Here is a 21,347-nt window from a genome sequence, read left to right on the forward strand (position 1 = left end):
TTAAAGGCGCTGTTAGGTGGATTTTGGTATTTTTGGACAGAGCCATGCAAACTCTTTCCCCTTGTTAACAGTATTTATGCTAAGTTAAGCTAACCACTTGCTTGGGGTAGCTCCATATTTACTATACAAACATGACAGTGATATCAATCGTCTGATCTAACTCTCTACAAGAAAAAAATAACTGCATTTCACAATATGTCTAACTATTCCATATAGCCCTGCCTAAAGAAATGTTCAGGTTGTGTAATTTCCTAATGTCCTTTACATTCTCTCTCTCTCTCTCTCTCTCTCTCTCTCTCTCTCTCTCTCTCTCTCTCTCTCTCTCTCTCTCTCTCTCTGTCTGTCCCTGCAGTGGGCATGGAAGAGTTGCAGGTGATTAAAAAGGAGCTGACTCTGATAAAGACGCAGATCGATGGGCTGCTTGACAGTCTTGACAGGATGGACACACAGAAGAACGACCACAAAGGTGAGACGCTCATTCACAAAGACAGTGGAGGCAGGTAGGTGTGAGATTGAATGATAGATAATCTATCCGCACATCAAGAACATTTTAAGGCGGACTCCAGCAATATGCCACTTTCCGATTTCTGCTTGATTAGCTCCAACAGTCACAACCCCAATCAAAATGATTCAGGATCTGTGCTGCAGGGAAACTGGGGGATGGGAATGCACTGCACCACCAGAGCCACTCCTATTTTACCTGACAAATCAATTATTTTCATCCAGTCAGGATCTTTTTAAAAAGTTCAGTCAGGGCCAAAACTAACTGGAGTGTAGGTGTCATGATTTATGGTTGTGAGCACATTATGGAACATGCTGAACAAACAGTGTGGTTGAAGTAACTGACTGATGAAGACTCAGAAAAGAGTGGAAGATGAGGGACTGAGAACAACAGCAGGTTGGTGTACATGAAAGAAAGAGCGGCTGCTGCCCTCATGTGGACGTTTAAACACAATATAGTTACTGTGCCTGCGCCACCAGGAGAAACAGCCCAGGCAAAGAACAGGACAAAGCATCCTTCCTGACTTCCTTCCAGACTGAAAATTGGCTTTACTGCAATCCTAATTAAACTGATCGTAAACTGAAAAACAGTTTACAACTAAACGACTAGACTGAATCCTCAGTGGCTGCTACATTAAAAGGTTCTTGTAAAAGAAAAAAACAGACAGTGCTTTAACCTTGAACCTAGAAATCATTATCATAACATGAGGCTGAATGTACAAATAGGCAGTGTACTAAAAGGAGAGTGTGTCCTGTGGCTATACCTTCAGAAAAGTGTGTGTGCGGTGTATGTACTTTGAATGACCTTGGGTGATTGATAGCTCTCATCTTCATATTAATTTATCTTCGGCTCTACTTCATCCCCCTGTCCCTCACTATCCAGCTCTGCTGTCTCTCTCCTTCCCCTATCTATCTCCTCATCTGTCCTTCATCCTGTCACTCCCACTCTTGTTTTCTGCCTGTCATCTAGTACAAAGTCAGTGGGATGTGCACAGACGTTTTTTTGTCTCTGGCACACAGTAAACATGTATTTTCTTTACACTGACCTATAAGTTCATTAAACTCCATGTGTGCGCCTGTGTTCCTTCCTGTGTCGTAGGGTCTCCCCTGAGAGAGGACAGTCCAGCTGGCTCACCGTACGCTCTGTCTGCCAGCAGCCCCGAGCACTCCCTCTCCTCCCTCTCTCCACCCAGCTCCCGCCATCGAATCCACAGGGAGAGCCCTGACCTGAGGGAGCCCGAGGATGAACACCACACGGTAAATACACCCCAAGTCTGTGAGCACTAGCTTTTATTATCAATATTATTATTATTATTATTATTATTATTATTATTATTATTATGAGAAATTATGTGGCAGCACGTTTTGTCACGTTGTCTTAAGCAGTGGTTATTTGTTGTGGATAAAATATATTAATTTCTCTCAAATTCCAGAGACCAGATTTGAATTTTAAATTTGATTTACACTGGCATTATTTAAAAATGGCTAATAAATTACACAGACAAGACGACCACGTTTCTGTCATGTGAGGTGCATGGACAGGAACTACAGAGACTCCACCACTGTGAAATCAATTCATTCATAGTACACGATTAAATTTCACTTAGTCATTCTGACCTGGCAGTTTAATGAAATATCTCTTTGTTTTGTCTCTCACTTGTCTATCTGTCTGTCTTTCTGTCTGTCACAGATGAGCAACCACAGCTCTGACCCTGAGGAGGAAATATGAGGGAGGAAAATGAGAACACGTAGACGATGTGGATCAAGTGCCAAACATGGAGGAAGAGACCAACAATCCACTGAGCCAACATTCATATCAGAGGCTCAACTTCCCAACAGGGTGTACATATCCGAAAACAATACATTTAATTCTATCAGAGTAGCTCAGTTTCTTTGATTGTACTTTCAAGCAAAACAAAAACACTGACACAGGTGACGTATACACACCGAGTACGTGCAAATCCGACTGAGAAGAATTTGTTATGTTATGAGAGAGTGAGAGGGAGAGAGTATTCAGAGAGTAATTACAAAGGACACCCGGAAGCATGGTGGTGAATTAAACTTTTTATAATCCTGCCTAAGCAGTGAATTTCCACGAACACCAATATTCCAGTATTAATCCAAATATTGCTTTATTAATCCAAATGAGACAATAGGGCTCTCTGATTAAAACATTATGTAAGCTGCTTACCAGTTTATCGTTTTCAAATTAAAAGCCTTCCACTGAAACAGGCAGTATGTGTGTAGCTAGAGGTGCTATGTTTCTGCTACTTCACCAGTTTCTCCCAACAGAGAAACAGCAAAGGGATACAACATTAAAAGGAAATTCTGGATATCTGTTTATAAGGGACCTTTAATTAGATAAAAATACAAATGATATAGATCCAGGGATATTAATGAAGCACGGGTTATAAACCAGACAAGCAGCTTGCTTAAGTATTATCGTTTTCAGAATGTAACTGGAATATTGTGTGCATGCACTGTTAAATGAAAATCCTGTCTGTGGAAGTGTTTTGAAGAAATCTGTACGCTTTCAAATTAGATCCTTCAAGAGGGACTTTTGTTTAGGCTCGACTCACTTTTTTCCTCTTTTTTATATACTTATAAGATAACAGAATTTAGCTATTCAAAGTAAATCACAGTAATCCTTGACAGATAGGCACACTGATGATTCAGGAGAGAAACCGATTGTTTTCTGCTTGCAAATATCAGTATGCTACGTCTCTGAGTGTAACTCTCTGAAAGAAATGTTATACAAATGACCTTGTTATGTCACACCAAGTGTTTTCTCTACTTTAAATGTATTCGAGGAATGTTACAGCTCTCTTCCGCCATGTGTTTGGTACTTTAAGATGTGGAAAGACCCAGGTCCGTGTGTAATATTGTGTATTATTGTAAACTTTACTGTGATTGTCAAATTGTCTGATTTTAATCTTGCTTTAGGACTTCTCATGTGTTTTTTAAAGAAAATAATGGTGTTATTATAATTCCTATGGTGTTACATGTTTTTGTTTGCATTCTTAAGATAAGCCAAGTGGAAATACTCATTGTCACAGTAGTAAAAGTATTTTCATATTGAGTATAAATACAGTACATGGGAGTGTGTTTTTATTCTGAAAGAGCAAGACAGACACGGAGGAAAGGAGGGAAAGAAAAACAAACATTTGGGGAAATAATGTGAAGTATGAATGGTTATCATTTAGTTAATAGTTAAGTGCTGTTTCAAATACTTACAGTATTCCACAAATTGTATGAATGATACTACAATACCATACATGCCACAGTCCATACGGAACAAAGGACTATAATTATCACTTTATTTGCTGGGAGTCAAAGTGATCCATGTGGATCATTTGATCAGGTGTCTTTGAACCCACAACATCTCTCTTCCTCTTCCTGCATGGATAGTTTGAATAAAGGTCAGTGTGAAATTGTGCCCAGCTGCACACTCAGTTAAGGAGGATACCACACAAACAGACCAGACTGCAGCAGTTTCCATTCAGAACAAGTCATCCATTGCTGAATCCATCCAAACTTTCCAGTAACAACAACGAGGTCAAAACAGATCAAGAGATACATTTTCAGTCATTAAAAAAAAAGAAAAGATTTTGGAACAATCTTCCCAATCTGTTACTCTCTTCAACAGCATATGCTGACTCACTAATCAGTCACATTTTACACAAGTCTGGAAAAAAAAAATCCTCTTGCAGCCTCTCCACCACCAGCTGTTTCTCTGATAAGCCAGCCTGAGAAAGACAAATGAATGAGGTAGGAACAGACTGACAGAGTTTATTAAAAAAAAGTTGTTTCAACACTATTTTGGTGTTGCATAAAAGGAGAGATGGAATTTGTGCAGAGTTTAAAATGTTTATGGGGCAAAATAAATAAAATTGAATCAAGAGAGAAAATATGTTCTATCATTAATTGATATAAATTTAACTAGGTTAAGTTAATTACATCAAATAATTAATTAATTGGAAAATATTTGATTCAAACAGTCTGTAACAAATCAAGGAAATGTAGTCTGTAAAGCCTGGTCTGCTGATAAAGGTCATGGAATACGGTAAAAAGCTCTGGGAACAGCTTCGTAAATGGATCTTTCTTTTAGGACATTTACCACAGAAGTGTTCAATAGTTTATGTCACAGATTTCTTACGGTTGTATCTAAAAAGAAAAAACTATGAGACACTTACAGTCAAAATTTTAAGGTACTCCCTATGCATCACTTTTTATTTATCAATAACAGTGTGATTAAAAAAACTGATCACTAAACAAGAAGAACCATCTAAAGGAGAGTCAAGTGGCTTGTTTAGGATATTCTCAGCTAATAAAGTATGATCAGAAATAGAAGTTAGTCCTTCCAGATCAGTTTATTTCATGCTCAAAGTTTTTAATAATTTCTTCCTCATAATTTGATCAGTGGTGCACATTAGGCTGCTTGGGACCACTAGCATGTGCCTTATACCACAGTTTGGTACATTACAGGAAATCACATCAGTGCTTTCAAAGAGGACATCCAGTAGACCATCTGTTGTAACACTCACCATGTTTAATTTCTTTACAGAGTTGTGCATGTTGTCAACATTTAGCTCCAAAACGTCCCTCAAATATTAGATTGAACACTCAGGTTTGAATTTCATTATAATGAGAGTTTGTTGGGGCAGGAGGAAGAATCACAGCGTGTCAGTAGATTAATTTGTGGAATTCAAGCAGGAAGTTGTGAGCTGCGTGTTTAGAGTTCAGTAACCCTGCAGTCAGACATACTAATGTCAGAAAATCAAAAAGACTTTGTTCCTTTTAATTCCATTAATTGTGCCCCTTTGCTTCAGCCTCTGTGCTGTCTACTTCAATCATAAAGTTCAAAGTGTGACAAAAGGAGCTCTTGCACAACCAGTTTTCTGTTGACAAAAAGATAAGCACATGTCATACTGAATAGGACAGTGTCCTATTCAGTATGACATTCAGTATTCAGACATTGGAAGACAGTGTTACAAACACCCGATGCCGTTAAATTTACCATAAAATTGCATTTTTTGGTTAAAACTGCTGACCCAGTTTAGACTTTATATTCATCAGTGCACATGAGTGCGTACAGGCTGCAGCAACTCAAGGGTCATATTTTGCCTGAAAATAAGGTAAGCAAAAAACTTATAACGAATAATAAATATATAATAAAATAGAAGGTTTTTGATTAAACAGACTAAATGCAAAGTGATATAGAATTATGTTACATTACATACATGAACTCTGTGGCTGAGGTGAGAGAGGCAACAACAGGAGGAGTCAATAGTCCAGTCTCTTACAAAACAAATAATTTGACTTAATTGTTAAAATTTAGGAACAACAGTGTAACTGGAACAGTAATTGTATGTCCAGTCATTTGATAATCATGAGGATTTATAGTATTTCAAATTTCAATAAATGGCATACCCTAAACAAATCTACATAAAACAACATCAGCAACAGTATGTGTGATACATTGTTTCATATATTCTTTTTCTCTAGTGAAGGTTCTTTAAATGTTTAACTTTTTACTAATGATAAAGGGAACAGAATGCATAGTATTAAAATTTACATATAAATCAAAAATATGCCAAATTTTATCTTAGTTTTTGACATGGTGATTGTCTGAAATCTTTGACAGAGCTGTCCTATATACATTTCAGATGTATTTATTTTGCTAAGTTGGAATAAACTGCCAAAGATAATTAAACATTGCGTGAACTCAGTGTTGCTTTAAGAAAAATAGCCCTGTATGATTTTTGCCAGTACTAAAAAAAGTAATGTGTGGAACTTTTAATATTGTGGTCTAATGTGATTGCTTCAGAAACATATTATCTATTTAAAATCTTACTTTCTTGGTTTTTAGATCACAGCAATGGCAGGCTCACCTAGTCCTCTGACCACCCATGTGCTCAACACTGCGATGGGTGTCCCTGGTTCTAACATGGCCCTCAGTCTCTATCAACAAGACCCCTCCACTAATGCTTGGAGTTTGATAACCACTGGGTAAAAACCTGAGGACAAGGCCAAACACAAAATACCACACACATAGTCACACAGTATAATCACAGTGACATCTTCATTACTGGACAATGTATGTCTTTGTTCATAGGTCTTCACTCGTTTTTTGTCTCAACAGGACCACTAATGATGATGGACGCTGCCCAGGGCTCATCACAAAACAAAAGTTTACATCTGGTGTGTACAAAATTCGTTTTGAGACTGCTCAGTACTGGAAGAGTATTGGAGAGACCAGCTTTTACCCGTATGTTGAGGTGAGGAAATGTTCTGTGTTGATATCCTCAGCTGCAATTCTCGGGCATACTGCTGCTATTTGTGTAAAGAGATCAGTGAATTTGTATCATATGCATGACACTGTTAATGATCTTGAGTATCAGTCTTACTTGTAATTGTTGATCTCCTTCATGTTCGTTGTTTTGTTGCAGATTGTCTTCACTATAAATGACCCTGGCCAAAAATACCATGTCCCTCTTCTCCTGAGTCGTTTCTCTTACAGTACGTACAGAGGGAGTTAGAGATAAAGCATGATGAACCTCCTGAGGCTGCCTCCATCTATCAGCCGTCTAACACATCACAGGCAGAGTCAACTCCACCAAGAACCTCAGCACCAACTGAACTGTCACGCCTATTGACAAGACACAATGCTCCATTTAGTTGACTCTTCCATTTCAATACTGGTGTTATCATCACTACAACTTTTGCAATTAAACATTAACCTATTAAATAAGGTATTTACTGTCAAATTTGTTTTTTTTTTTTGTAATCATGCATGTGAATCTATCTGCATCAATCTTTTTTCTCAATTCAAATTTTGTATAAATACCATTAAATACAATCTAATAAGTGTACACAAAAAAAGCCCTGTCAGTTCCAGTGAGTCTTGAGGCCATTCCCCAACAGCATTATTACATTTCTGTCAAAATATGAATTAAATGGGAATATATATGCATATATACTAATATATATGATAACTTATATAGGCACAATATAATGAGCATTTGTTTTATATGTTTCTACAAATATAAATCTGTCAAGTACGAGCACAGCCTCCTCTTCTGGTGTGAGCCTTGTCTCTGTGCTCGATTGCTTTGCCCTGAGCGCTCGATCGGTTTTTGATTACACTCCCCTGAGCTAGGTAGGGCCTTGCCTCTGATGGGAGTTGAGAGTACATTATACTACGTTACATTATCCATTTTTTTGCTGTCTTCGGTCTGAACCACTTTCGTAAACCATGGCGGACGAAGAATTGGAGGCCCTTAGGCAGTCAAGAATGGCGGAACTACGGGCAAAACACGGGGTAAGGACCAAAACGTGAGCTGGGAAGCGTGTTAGCGCTCACCTTATAGGGAGATGCTGCTAGCTAGTGTGGCTAAACTAGTCACCGCAACATAACTCCACGGTCACTAAGGGGGGGGAATGTACATAGCTCAGTGGTGAGCAGCATGGTCAGTGTAAATGAACTGTAATAAACTCAGTAGTTAGCGAGATTGGTCCCAGTAATAACCAACATCAGCTCGCTGCCACTGCTAGCTTAATTTCGACCGGACAGCGCACACCCCCTCTGATAATGATGACAGCGTGGGTTATTAAACATGTCCAGATATTAAGTGATTAAGGACAGATACACAAGTAGACAATAGACTGGGGGGCTAGATATTGTCTAAGGTGATCTGTTGTTGGTTCTTTGTTCAGTGAGAAGGCTGCACAGTTTCATTTAGTGTGTCTTTAATGTCACTATAATAGGCTGAACAACGACCAAAACAATAAAGATGAACTACTTTCTTATATGACAGTAATACATATGTATTTATACTTTACCTAAACCATGACATAGTTGCGTCCTGTATCAGTAAAATGAGAGAATCTGTCTTTGTTGGAGTAGATTTCAGTCAGTGCTGCTCACAGTCCGTTTACTGGACCTCAGCCATGGATTGGATGGACCATTAATCTGTACTATAAAAGCTTATCACAGATACTTTCTGTCAGGATTTGTTCTTTACATTATATGTTAAAAAAATATTTTAACCACTTTTATGTTTAGAGTCTGTATTAAATGTCCTGTCTGTAACTTTGTGATGTATTGGTGATGGTCCTGTTTGAGACCCTGTGTTTCAATGAGATTACCTGATTGGTTTATGTAAGGCTAATAGATTAAATAAACAGCTATCAGTGTATATATTGGCAGATGAGTAACAAGACATTGTAGTACAGAGAGGCCAAATATATTTATGGTAATTTGGAAACATTGTCACTGCTGCATTGTTCTGACAGGTTTGCTTTGGTATTTTGTGTTTAACCCGATACATATCTCTTGTCAGTACAATTCTTAATAACTAAACTCTGTCTCAAAAATGTCTTTTAAAATCATACACACATGTTTAAAATATATATATATATATATTAGCTTGTGTAATGTTATAGGATTTTGTCTTATTAAATATTGAACTGTGTCATCCTCAGTAATCCATTATTGGTTTTGCTTTAGTGCTCAGGGCTCTTGATCCCTTCCTCTCCCCAGCTTTCAGTTCTTGGACCAAATAGGACGTTTTCACAGACTTTAAACATCCGACATTCAGTGTAAGAAATATTAGAAGATAGGAACTAAAAACCAGAAAAGTTAATAGTAATAATAATAAACCTTTTCATACATGTATAACAGACATTAATATATAGCTAACGAACTTCCAGATGTTAAGTGGGTAGATAAAATACAGTAAAGCATGACAACAGGACTCTCAAGATGTCACTTTGCTACAACTGTGCTCATTGTCTTGAACCTATCAGACCTGGTCCTCATGAATAGTGTCTGACATGAGCACTGTTAACTGTTGCCTAGATACTGGCACACTGCAGATGATGGTCTTTCATCAAATTTCAATAAATCTGTAGCCAAACTTTACGCTCTAGTTGTGGTTGAAGCTTTGTTTCAGAAAACTCTACTTTGATCAAATAATCAAACTGATAATATATATAGGGGGTATATATTATATATAGGGGGTATATATTATATTTGGCATTTATAAAGGTAGTTTGTGAGGCCATTACCGGAGTTATTGGCTGGTATGATGAAATGTTTTCCTTATTAGACTATACATCCCCAAGTTGGTTGAATGCAGAAATACAAGCTATATGTGATTGTGCTGTCTCACATATGTTCTTATAGGATGCCTCAAATAATCAGCAGGGAGAGGAGGCCAAACAAAGGTATGTAATGATCATTCATTTAAAAGCATGCAAGTACAGTACAGTTTCTTTATTACTCAAATAAATAGACTTCCAGGGTCCACTGTGTAGGATTTAGTGCAATCTACTAGTGTAGTTGCAAATAGCAACTCCTGGCTGCAAAAAACACCCCTATTTAGAGCCAGTGTTTGGTTTGTCCCTTCTGGGCTACTGTAGAAACATGGCAGTTAAACATGGTGAACTCCATGGAAGACAACCTGCTGCATCTACAGATATAAAATGCTCATTCTAAGGTAACAAAAACATAAAGGTTCTTATATTTAGGTGTTTATACCACTAATGAAAACATACCTATGAATATTATATTCCATTTTTCTCACTAGATCCTCCTAAATGTTACACACTGGACCTTTAAACACTGTACACTGAATTATCTACAAAGTACTGTGATGGGATTACTGTTACACACTGTCACAGTATATATGAAAACAAAGTTTTGAACACAATAATATTAAACCTGTTAGTGGAGCTGTGGGACAAAGCTGGTGCTCTGATAAAAGTTTATTAAATGTATTTTTCTGTTTTCTTTTTACTGCTCTCAGTCCTAGATCCAAACAGTAGCCGGTAGTACACTCGTGGTAATATTGTTACTTTTTATTTACAGAGAAACAGAAATGAGAAATACTATATTGGCTCAAGTCCTCGACCAGTCTGCCCGTGCAAGACGTAAGTGTGCTCTCAGATTCATTATTGAGCCTGCCGAAAGGAATCCCTTTGGAAATGAATGATGCTTCTATAGAAACAAAAGCTATTATTTAAAATGTGGTTTTTTTTTTTTTTTTTTTGGCATATTAAAAATGTTATTCACTCTAATCAAAGGTGTCATACAGGATTTATCCATGATGTGTAACCCTCCTGTGAAAAAGGGTCCAGTGCTCCATGAAAACTATATTGTGTGATGAATATTGTGATTAATACCTATAAATACCACTCACATGTGAACACAAGGTGATAAAATAATTTTCTTTTTTCAGTGAGCAATCTTGCTTTGGTGAAGCCTGAGAAGGCTAATGCAGTTGAAAACTATCTCATTCAAATGGCTCGATTCGGAAAGTTAGGAGGAAAGGTACGTTAAGAGAGTGTACCTCTGGTGCTCGAAGCGTTAACGTTGTTGATGTTCGTCCACATGCCAGCAGTGCAATGAATGGATTTTCTCTTTTGTCAGATTTCAGAGTCGGGCTTGATCGAGATTCTAGAAAAAGTCAGTCAGCAAACGGACAAGAAGACGACTGTCACAGTAAGTTCAACTGAAACGTCCCCTATGTTTGATTCATTATGAGTCCCTTGTCCATCTTACATTATTTGTGCTCTGTACTTGTCAGTTCAATAGGCGGAGGGTGCTGGACTCAGATGATGAGGAAGATTAATAACTTTGGACGGGAGCCCTGGAACGACCCAAGAAATCGGGAGAGGATATGCTTTACTGGGACTCTGATAGCATCTTTGACTAGCTGAATACTGGGATGCCACACTTGCTTCTGTGTGTCTCTGGAAAGTACATACCAAGAGGGAAGAGCAGCAAAGTGGAGCCGACCTTGTGATATAAGTGTTGGGGGGTAGAATACACTCAGTGTCAAATAAGGTGTTCTTTTGCAATCAAGTTGCAACAAATGTGCACTGCTTGTGTTGTATCCCTGACAGCTCATGGCACTGTTTGACTCCTCTACTCCCTCTCGGTAGTTATTCTACTACTACGTTTCTTTATTTTCACCATGGTCGACTTCTGTTCCTTCAAACATAAGAAGCTAGATAAAATGCAAAACCTACACTGTTGATGTGTTATATCTAGACTGTTCTGGGAATACATTGTTCTCGATTCAAAGTCTGCATCACATTAGATGTTACACTTTTTTCTTTTTGCTGAAATCAAAAGTTTACATGAAAACAAAAAAAAAGGCCTTAAATTCTAGTTCTAGTTTGTTTTTCTAGTGTACCATTTATGAAATTATTTGTTATTGTATGAATACGGTTTCCATTTGGGGTTTTTACACAATTTATGTTCCATTCGGTCCACAGTTGTGACTATGCTCAACACAAGAATAGGAAACTTTGCAGCATCTACACACTGTATCTTCATCATTAGAGAAATGAAAAAATGACTGTTTCTTTATAGATGACTGACATTTTTTTCTCAATTGCCAATCTCATATTTTGGATTTCATTTCAGAAACAAGAGTTAACAGATTCCCAAATGTATCCAACTACTTTTGAAATAAAAATGTTGAAGAAGGAATGCGATTTTAGTTTTTATGTTGTAAAAAATGATCTGTCAAGTCCAATAACACTACAGCTAACAAGCAAGCTTTGTTTCCACAATCAACATATATTAAGGTGTTGTCTTGAATTAGCTGCAGGTAGCAGGGCTTTACAGTGGGCATTCACTTGTATAAACACTACAGTTGAGTAATACTTTTTTAAAAACTTTTATATTCTAAATTTGATCATTGCTTTGAACAATTGTGTACCTGCATTGACAAGTGGAAGAGGAGTAGATGGCTAAACTGTTACCTTATCACCTTTGGTTGAATGAGTTAAGAAAAGCCAAAAACACCACAGTCTTAAACATGTCCTCCATTTGAAAGGTTTACTAAAGTAAAGTATTATCTGCAACACATGTAAGTACCAAAGGTAGAGACATGCAGGCCAGATAGCCCCTGTCATTGTAAACTATTGGATAATCACTTCTAATTAAGCAGCATTTTAATGTTTTAATTGATAAAGCTAATTTAACTATTATACTGCTTGGTAGTTTAATTTACAGTATAGCAGTGCACAGTTCATAAGCTCATCAAATATGTTATTAAAAACATGTAGTGAAGTACAGAACTTGAGTTCTACTTTCCAACACGGAGTTGTTGTTTTTTTTAACTTGTACTTACAACAGATTTCATTACATTATTTACAGACAATTAGATTATTTGTTTTCTAATTTCACAATCATCATGTATTTCCCTGTGATGTTTTATGGATTCTGTAATGCTTATACATTCACAGTAACTTTGTGGGGTGGTCTCTATCCTTGCCCCATTTTCGCACGACCGTGGTCAGATGATCTCTGATTGGCTGTCCCAACTGCTTAATCACAACGGCTCGGCTCTGATTGGTTGTGGGGTTAGCCACATGTTCGCCACCAGCCAATCGAGAGAGACCTCGAGGAAATGTCATAGTAAGGTGGACTACTATGGTCGACTAGTGTTAGCTAGACTGAATCTGGCTCAACACGACTTGTGTAGTGTCTTTTAGGATATCCAGGTACACTTTTATCAATTCAAACGTCAGTTTACATAATAGGAAAGCCTGAGGATAGTATGGACAAGTCAAACATAGTTACATGCACCGCTCCTGTGAATATAGCGGTCATCAAATACTGTAAGTATCACCTCGACTCATTAGCTGTACAGTAACTGTAGGTTTGTAGCTTTGAGACTCAAAGGAAGCTAAATCCTGTCTAATCGTCGATACTTGGGTTTCATGTCTCACTGAATGCCGGTGTTTGTGGTCTTATAGTCGAGCATATTCATTCAGTTTCATTGTATCAATACCTTAGTCATGCACTGTGTTTGAAACTTTCAGGGGGCAAGAGAAATGAAGAATTAATTCTACCCATTAACTCGTCGTTGAGCGTCACATTGCATCAAGACCAGGTATTTCTTTAATCAATCAGACAATGAATCTTGTGTCTGTAGGATAATTCAGCCTTTCAACGTGTTTTATGCTCCTGTGAGCTTCTACAGGAGAGCTACACCTGTGTTTTCCTACCATCATATACAGAAAATAGCATGTTTGTGTTATGTTGGGTCAGTCTTGAACTATTTATATTCACTTAGACTATTGTATGCATTGTGAACTATACACTGACAAACTTTGTAGCAGAGTTTGCACTAGAATATAGTACCTCTTTAAAAAATGCAAAGGCATGATACAAAATATCGACCTTGCAGTTGAATTGTGGGTGATGGGTAGCATAAATTGTGTCATATTTGATGTGTGAGGCTAAAGTTTTTAAATCTGGTGTTGTATAAGTGATAAGATGGCTGCATTTAATATAGATCTGCCTCATTTCCCTCCTGTAAAGCTGAAAACAACAACAACAGTTGCAACCAGCAGATCATTTCAGGAAGATCGAATATGGCTCAATGGCAAAGAGGAGGACATAAACCATCCAAGAATACAGTCCTGTCTGAGAGAGAGTGAGTCCTGTCTGTGTTATTTTTTCATTTTCATAAGCACAGAGAGGTCAAAGACTGGCTTAGACAGTGCACGCCACTATGTCATTTTTCTGTGTTTCTGTGTTTAGTTCGACGATTAGCAAGGAAGAGACGTAGTGATGGGGACCCCGGTTTTGATTTGACTAGTTTGTCTCATAAAGTCCACATCTGCTCTGTGAATAACTTCCCCACCGCTGCTGGCCTCGCCTCCTCAGCTGCTGGATTTGCTTGTCTGGGTGAGTGAGTTTGTGTGTGTGTGTGTGTGTGTAAGCTCTGTTTCAGAGCATGTCTGAAATCACACTAATGACACTACGATAGCAATTTTATTGAAAGCTCAACAGCTGCTTTTCAGTATAGAATGAGAAAAATTCTAACTATATTATGTGACCTGTTTGTGCTCATTCTTCAATATGCCATGTCTATCTCATATTTTATACATCTACTTTTTATTCAGTCTCCTCTTTTATCCCTTTTCTTGCAGTTTACACTCTGGCCCAGGTGTTTGGCATAGAAGGGGAGTTGTCTGGGATTGCTCGGCAGGGCTCAGGCAGCGCATGCCGGAGTATGTACGGAGGGTTTGTCCAGTGGATCATGGGCCAGAAAGACGATGGCAAGGACAGTCTGGCCCAGCAGGTGGAGCCAGAGACTCACTGGCCTGAGCTCAGAATCCTTGTACTCGTGGTAGGTCAGTGTGTCTGACTTTGAGAGAGAGAGACGGAAAGACTGGTGTATAGAGTTAGATTGGTGTCTTTATTACATGTGAAAAAATAAATGATCTGAGAGAAAAAAAAAAATGTTTGAGAGAAAAAGTTATCACACTGATAACAAAAAATAAAATTTGAGACTAAAAAAAGTTTTGAGAGAAAGTATTTTCTCATAGAACATAAAAAAATATGAATTTGAATTTTTTAAAATTATTTCTGAGAAAAAAAAAACTCTCAAAATACTTTTTTTAACTCTCAAATATATATTTTTTTGCCATCAGTGTGAAAACATTTTCTCTCAAAAAAAATGTGTTTCTCTCAAAACGTTTTTCTTCTCTCTCTCAAAACCTAAGTCTTTGCTCTGCATGCAATTTCTTGTCAGGATTTTGCTGTCGCTGTGAAAATAATGTCATGGGCGGGGCCTCGTTCCTATTGGCCAGTCGGATGAGAATCGTCTTGGGAGTCGAACTGAATCATTACACCATTGTCGATTCACTGGCATAGATGCGCTAATCGCTAATTAGCCATCATGCTAGGTAAACTTGCAAACTCACCTGGTTTATACTATTTTTAAATCAAATGCCAAATGACTATATTGATTTAGATAGTTTCACTCCTTATTTAGTGAGTAGTGAGCTAGTTTCTACCTATTCTTTGTCCATGACAATCTGACAACACATCAGTAATGGCAAACCAGCTTACATTTAGGATAGCCTATTTAATGTTTAATCTTCAGTGATGTTAGCTGAGCTGAACTCCACATTACTAACCAGTTAAACATCCTTTAATACCTCTGATCTGTTACTCTCTAACCTGTTAGGGCTGGACAGTCATTCCTATAATGGGAATGATTTTGATTACCATCTTTCTCAGCTAGCTACCCATCGACTTGTGTGTGTCATCATCTTACCCAAACATTGGAGTCTCCGCGCTCAACTAAGGCAGCGCATCTATGCCAGTGAATCGACAATGGTGTAATGATTCAGTTCGACTCCCAAGACGATTCTCATCCGACTGGCCAATAGGAACGAGGCCCTGCCCATGACATTATTTTCACAGCGACAGCAAAATCCTGACAAGAAATTGCATGCAGAGCAAAGACTTAGGTTTTGAGACAGAGAAGAAAAACGTTTTGAGAGAAACACATTTTTTTTGAGAGAAAATGTTTTCACACTGATGGCAAAAAAATATATATTTGAGAGTTAAAAAAAGTATTTTGAGAGAGATTTTTTTTTCTCAGAAATAATTTTAAAAAATTCAAATTCATATTTTTTTATGTTCTATGAGAAAATACTTTCTCTCAAAACTTTTTTTGGTCTCAAATATTATTATTTTTTGCTATTGGTATGAAAACTTCTCTCAAACATTTTTTTTCCTCTCAGATCATTTATTTTCTCGCATGTAATAAAGACACAAATCGAACTCCATAATGGTGCGAGTCTGCGACATCTTTGCACATTTTTGGAAAGTCACAAAATGTATTTCTTGCTTCTATGAAAGATCATTTCTTGTGTAACATGTAAAGGAAGCGTCACAACTAGCGGCACAAAATGCATACTTTAATAGAAAATAGTAAATAGTTATATCAGAGTAATTAATGCACTTTGTCACAGGCCAGTGCTGAGAGGAAGCCAATTGGCAGCACCTCTGGGATGCAAACCAGTGTACAAACAAGCTGTCTCTTAAAGGTACTGTGTTCAAACATACATTATTCAGTCTACTAACATTACTGTCATTACTATTAAAAGTGGATATTACATTTGTTAAGGCTAAAGCTAACTTATGGTTATTATGGTCTATGTCAATCTTTTTTTTGTGTGTTTGCATGTAGCACCGGGCTGAGTCTGTTGTCCCAGGCCGGATGGTAGAGATGACTGAAGCGGTGCAAAGAAAGGACTTTGCTGCATTTGCTGAACTAACCATGAAAGACAGTAACCAGTTCCACGCCACCTGCCTTGACACATACCCTCCCATCTTCTACCTCAACAATGTGTCTCAACAGGTTATCAGTTTGGTGCATCGGTATAACAGACACCACGGGGAGACAAGGGTGAGCGACTTTACACTTCTGTTTCTAAGAGAGAGCAGAAGAATATCTATGTAGTCTTCTTGGTTTAGTGTGTTAACCCATTGTTTATTTGAAAGAAGATGCTTCTCAGTGCATTATTACACAACAATAACACAACTCTGACAATTAAAGAAAGCAATTCAAATGTTAATAATATAGTTTCAGTTCTTTGTACAGTAAAATGAATGGTAACAGCTGCCGTGAAAAAGTGGAATGTCTTGTCTCAGTTCATGCAGCTGAATTTCTGAGATGGTGTAATGAAGATGTGAAACTTGGGGTGGTTTTCAAACTGGGGAACAGAAAAAACTCTCTCCTTATACACATTCTGTTTGTTTCTCTCTAGGCGGCCTACACATTTGATGCAGGACCCAACGCTGTGATCTTCATTCTGCAGCAGCATGTTCCTGAGTTTGTTCAGGCAGTTCAACATTTCTTCCCCCCAGAGAGCAATGGAGGACAGTGAGTTGACAGTTACCAGACCTTCTTAGCTTTAGTGCACAGTGCTTTCTGCTAAATACTGCTTACATACAAAGTAATTAATTTAGCTAGAAACTTAAATTATATACATAAATTTACAACATAGATGGGTGTTTGTTGTTTGGCTCCAAATAAGCTGTTATACACTGCTGTTTATTAATGTGTGTGTTTCACCCACTTTGAAATGAGTCAATGACTTTTACTTCCTTCTCTGCAGGTTTATTAAGGGTCTTCCAGTTAACCATGCTGCTCTTTCTGAGGAGCTGAAACGGGCTATTGGTCTAGAGCCCATGCCAAAGGGAATAAGCTACATTATTAGTACCAAGGTACACACAGATAAAATCACTCCATAGCTCAGTTCTTTTATCAATTTACCTTAAACAGCAACTTAAAATCAACGTTATCTGTTTCTGTGGGACAAGGTTAGATTTATGTCCACATTTCCTTTTACATAACATCATGTTGCATGACTTCAGTTGAAAATTGTGGCACATATTGTGATATACAGTAGTTCCTCTCCTCTACTGACCTTACACTAGACAGTTAATCCAGTATTTGTACAGCACTCTTTATTCAGGTTAAATATTATTAGAGCATTTGAAGTTTGATGCAGTTTTAGATGTTAACACATAGACACACCTACAGAGGATCTGTGTGTTCTTTGGTGTAAGTCAGTGACATGATTTCTTGTTTTGTATTCAAGGCTGGACCAGGCCCTTGTGTTGTGGAAGATCCCGCTCAGCATCTACTTGGATCTGATGGGTTGCCTAAGAAAACTGCGTGATGCTCTGCAGCCCTGAATGGACAAAGTCCCACTGAGCAATAATAAAGCAGAGATAAAATGTGCATTAGTCATATATAACTAGGTTTTTACAAATCACAGCAACAGCAGGTACTTTCCTCACCACTGTGGATGCTAATGTCTTTGTTTAATTATCAATACGTGTCTCTCATCTCTCTGTCAATTCTGTGATATTAAATAAATATATTTTAGACAATATAATTGTTTCTTTTGATTCGTCTTTTGCAATTTAGAATTTATATTTCTCAGGGACAGACTCAGAGGTATGAAAAGGAAATGAAAATCAGACAGAATTCCCTTCATTCTTTATATTTTAATTTTTAAAATTAGGAACATTAAGTAGGTTCCTAACTTTATATTTCAACAAAAAATGAAACATAAAGAATGACACATAGCATAGCAAGCACTTAAAATTGTATTTAAAAAAAAACACCTGAGTCAACTATGACAACATTAAAAGATAATTCTTGTATGGGAAAAAAAATCTGACGTTTGTTTATAGACTTTCTCAATCACTTCCCGAAGACAATTAACAAGGGTATTCACGAACCGCACCTGCCTGTTCTATCTTTATCTTACCTGTCGGGTGAGTTTGATTGGTTGGCCCGTCCTCTCCGATTGTTGCGCTACATGTACCGGAAATGACGAGGACCAATAAGCCCCGCCCCCAGCATGCTCATCTGTGCACCTCGGATCACGTAAATACATTTGCTTCCTTGTAGAGAGCATCAAAAGTAGTGAGTCCATCTCTGGACAGTGACAGCCGACTGCAGAGGGCTTGTTTAGGTGAACACGATGGGGAAAATAGAGTGGGCGATGTGGGCCAACGAGCAGGCTCTGGCTTCGGGACTTAGTGAGTATAAAAACATTTTCTAAAGATAGAAAAAAAAAGAAAAGAAAAATAAAGTTACATCAATGAATCGGACATGAACGTCCTTTTAACGAGCAGTTTAATTCAGACAGGAGACTTAGTAGGAAATTGTGTTTTTTAGCTTCCAGCTTATTGATTGTATTAATGCTGCTTATTCATTTTATTACAGAATAACAATCATTTGAGTCAACTGCTTTAATAACACATAAATCCTGAATAATTAATGATTAATAAACTGCATTTCAGAGTCTAGTCGATATGCAATTCATCATGGGCTTCTCGCTCTGAGTGCAGTCATAAAGGGTGTTTCGTTTATTTAAAACTTTTGTTTAATCTTCCTGTTTCTTCCTTTCAGTTCTCCTCACTGGAGGCATTGTGGGGGTGGCTGGACAGTTCAGAGGCTGGCAGTTTGCTGCTTATGCAGTGTATCCTTTAAACTTTACAGAAACCTAAACGATAGAGTTTGAGAGAATATCAAGTTGTCTCTCTCTGAAAATGTGTTCAGAGTCCCTGTTCAAATATCTACAATCATAAATGTGAAATTTACCTAAACTGAGGTTTGTGCAGAAGGAATTTAACACCTACATGCTTCGCTGCTGTTATAACAGCCTTTAATTGCATGCGTAAGGATGAATAAGTCACAAGTCTAAAAGTACATGGCTTCGATCAATGTATAACAAGTCTCTGCAGTGTGTCTGCTCCCATTTCCATACATGAGTCATCATATTTTTACACTAGTGACAACACAACATGCTAGAAATAGTTTTCATCTATGCGTTCTTACCATATTCGGCGTATAAGGAAATCAGTCCTTCCATTTTTTTCTTTACCTACTGAGCCTGCTCGGGGTTGCAGACGTTGATTTAAATTTCCGTTGAATGTCCTCTCATTGTCATTATGTGTCTTAGTGGAACACTGTAAGATAAAATAGCCTTGACAGATAACCAGTGCTGCTGGGGTGTTTGTGTGTCTACTTGAGTATCCCAGAAGCAAGAGGTCCAAGGGCACGAGTGTGGAGAGATCGTAAGTGATGTCATTTTCATATCTTTTTATTTTTTTTGTAACATGTTGGCTGTACTTTTGGCAACTGATCGCCAGCGAAGCTTCTCACTCACTCTTGCCTCTTGTTCTTTTCCCAGGGGCCAGTACTGCTTTACTGTGTGTGTAAAGGCCTTTGGGCCACTGACAAGGAACTATTATGTCAGAGCATTTTTACATGCAGCGTAAGTCAATTATCTTAGTCACTTTTCCTTTGCTAGACAACATTCCTCTCCATGTCAATCCTTATGGTCTTTTGTCCTCAAAATCCCTTTCTGTCTTTCTTCAGAATCTGTGTACCTGGAGGTTTTATGCTTGCTACTGTCCTCGGATGTGTCTGCCTCGGCATTGCCAGCCTCATCTATCTGGTGGTAAGTTGGTATATTTTACTTCATTAATCTCCAGTATAGCAGGTTTTAGTCAACTTTGATAAAGTGGACAGTTGACGGAAACAAGGAAATAGCAACAAGGAAGAGATTACTGGTACCTCTGTTGAGACATGGCCAAGCCTGCAGTTGTGAAATCTGACCAAACCGGGGTGGGGCTTGACTTGGTCTTAGACTGGCCAACCATTACTAACTTGTGTCGTCGTATTCTTGTTTTCCAGGCTGCTATCCGAGGTGAACACTGGGAGCCCATTCTTCCAAGAAAGGAGGTCCGAAAGCCTATTACAGAGAGCATCAAGAATCCTCCCCAGAATCCACCACCAAGACCTCCTGCAGAGATACGCAGGAAACGGGTAGACGACCTGGAGGGAGCAGCCTATGACAACCCCATCTCTGTCACTGACAATGAGTAACCGGTCCTGTGTCCCATTCCCTCTATCCCTTCCCGCTGTCTGCCTGAGATCTTGGTACAATTAAACCCATCAAAACCACTCAGAGTGGGGCGTCACCAGACTCTGTGATTCTGGACAAATGAATAGTTTTCTGAAGTGTAGTGAAGCTAGTGACTGGACTACATGTTGGGTCCACCTTCATACCTCAACCTGCAGACAAATATCTTGAAAACAGAGCAAAATGTTTCTAAAGGGAATGTCATATTTTACTTTTGAACAAAACAAAAACATGCCGCAGGAGATTATTGTAAGTGCTATAGCTGCTAAGTGGCAACCACATACGGATATTGTCAAGTCATAAGACTGTAAGTGATCACTGCTGTTGTAAAAGTGCAAACGAGTGCCTGTCTTCTGCTCCAACCACCATATATTTTATTTTTTACTTACCCTTTGTTCTTAATCTGTATGTATTTGAGTATTTCTTGAAGTCAATTAAACAAAATACAGTAGGACTACATAGCACTGTTTGCTATGATTAACATATTGGCACATATGTATGTGGCGGATATTAGCCATTCATTATTTTATTCTGTATTTTTATGTCTTGTAAATAAATCCTGCATGCCCCTTGAA

At 38.0% G+C, this 21,347-nt stretch overlaps 5 protein-coding genes across 6 annotated transcripts in view; all 5 read left to right on the top strand.

Moving 5' to 3' along the window:
* The window catches only part of si:dkey-234i14.2 (heterogeneous nuclear ribonucleoprotein C), a 34,322-nt gene extending 30,731 nt beyond the window's left edge, over positions 1–3,591 (top strand). The window contains exons 5-7 of one of the 2 annotated variants that reach the window (XM_051380539.1): positions 353–466; positions 1,601–1,777; positions 2,192–3,591. In XM_051380539.1, the coding sequence (XP_051236499.1) occupies positions 353–466; positions 1,601–1,777; positions 2,192–2,211 (311 nt within the window). In that variant the 3' untranslated portion in view covers positions 2,212–3,591. The remainder of the gene's footprint in view (positions 1–352; positions 467–1,600; positions 1,778–2,191) is intronic. The other variant, XM_051380538.1, reaches the window with a different exon arrangement.
* A 1,825-nt stretch (positions 3,592–5,416) lies between these two features.
* uraha (urate (5-hydroxyiso-) hydrolase a) lies at positions 5,417–7,268 on the top strand. The gene is made up of 4 exons (XM_051380551.1): positions 5,417–5,636; positions 6,371–6,510; positions 6,644–6,779; positions 6,951–7,268. Exons 1-4 carry the CDS (start codon positions 5,583–5,585, stop codon positions 7,038–7,040), a joined length of 420 nt encoding a protein of 139 aa, XP_051236511.1. The 5' UTR covers positions 5,417–5,582; the 3' UTR covers positions 7,041–7,268.
* Positions 7,269–7,624: 356 nt separating this feature from the next.
* pdcd5 (programmed cell death 5) lies at positions 7,625–12,001 on the top strand. The gene is made up of 6 exons (XM_051380552.1): positions 7,625–7,822; positions 9,689–9,729; positions 10,373–10,434; positions 10,743–10,834; positions 10,934–11,005; positions 11,091–12,001. Exons 1-6 carry the CDS (start codon positions 7,757–7,759, stop codon positions 11,133–11,135), a joined length of 378 nt encoding a protein of 125 aa, XP_051236512.1. The 5' UTR covers positions 7,625–7,756; the 3' UTR covers positions 11,136–12,001.
* Positions 12,002–12,927: 926 nt separating this feature from the next.
* Positions 12,928–18,228, top strand: mvda (mevalonate (diphospho) decarboxylase a). Its single transcript, XM_051380520.1, has 10 exons — positions 12,928–13,137; positions 13,342–13,412; positions 13,844–13,958; positions 14,066–14,212; positions 14,458–14,657; positions 16,294–16,368; positions 16,512–16,730; positions 17,092–17,207; positions 17,443–17,551; positions 17,929–18,228. The coding sequence occupies exons 1-10, from the start codon at positions 13,077–13,079 to the stop codon at positions 18,007–18,009; spliced, it is 1,194 nt and encodes a 397-aa protein (XP_051236480.1). The 5' UTR covers positions 12,928–13,076; the 3' UTR covers positions 18,010–18,228.
* A 486-nt stretch (positions 18,229–18,714) lies between these two features.
* LOC127352279 (cytochrome b-245 light chain) lies at positions 18,715–21,347 on the top strand. The gene is made up of 6 exons (XM_051380542.1): positions 18,715–18,880; positions 19,254–19,323; positions 19,847–19,921; positions 20,038–20,121; positions 20,226–20,307; positions 20,544–21,347. The coding sequence occupies exons 1-6, from the start codon at positions 18,823–18,825 to the stop codon at positions 20,733–20,735; spliced, it is 561 nt and encodes a 186-aa protein (XP_051236502.1). The 5' UTR covers positions 18,715–18,822; the 3' UTR covers positions 20,736–21,347.

The sequence above is a fragment of the Dicentrarchus labrax genome, unplaced genomic scaffold, assembly GCF_905237075.1.
Source record: "Dicentrarchus labrax unplaced genomic scaffold, dlabrax2021, whole genome shotgun sequence".
Taxonomy (NCBI): domain Eukaryota; kingdom Metazoa; phylum Chordata; class Actinopteri; family Moronidae; genus Dicentrarchus; species Dicentrarchus labrax.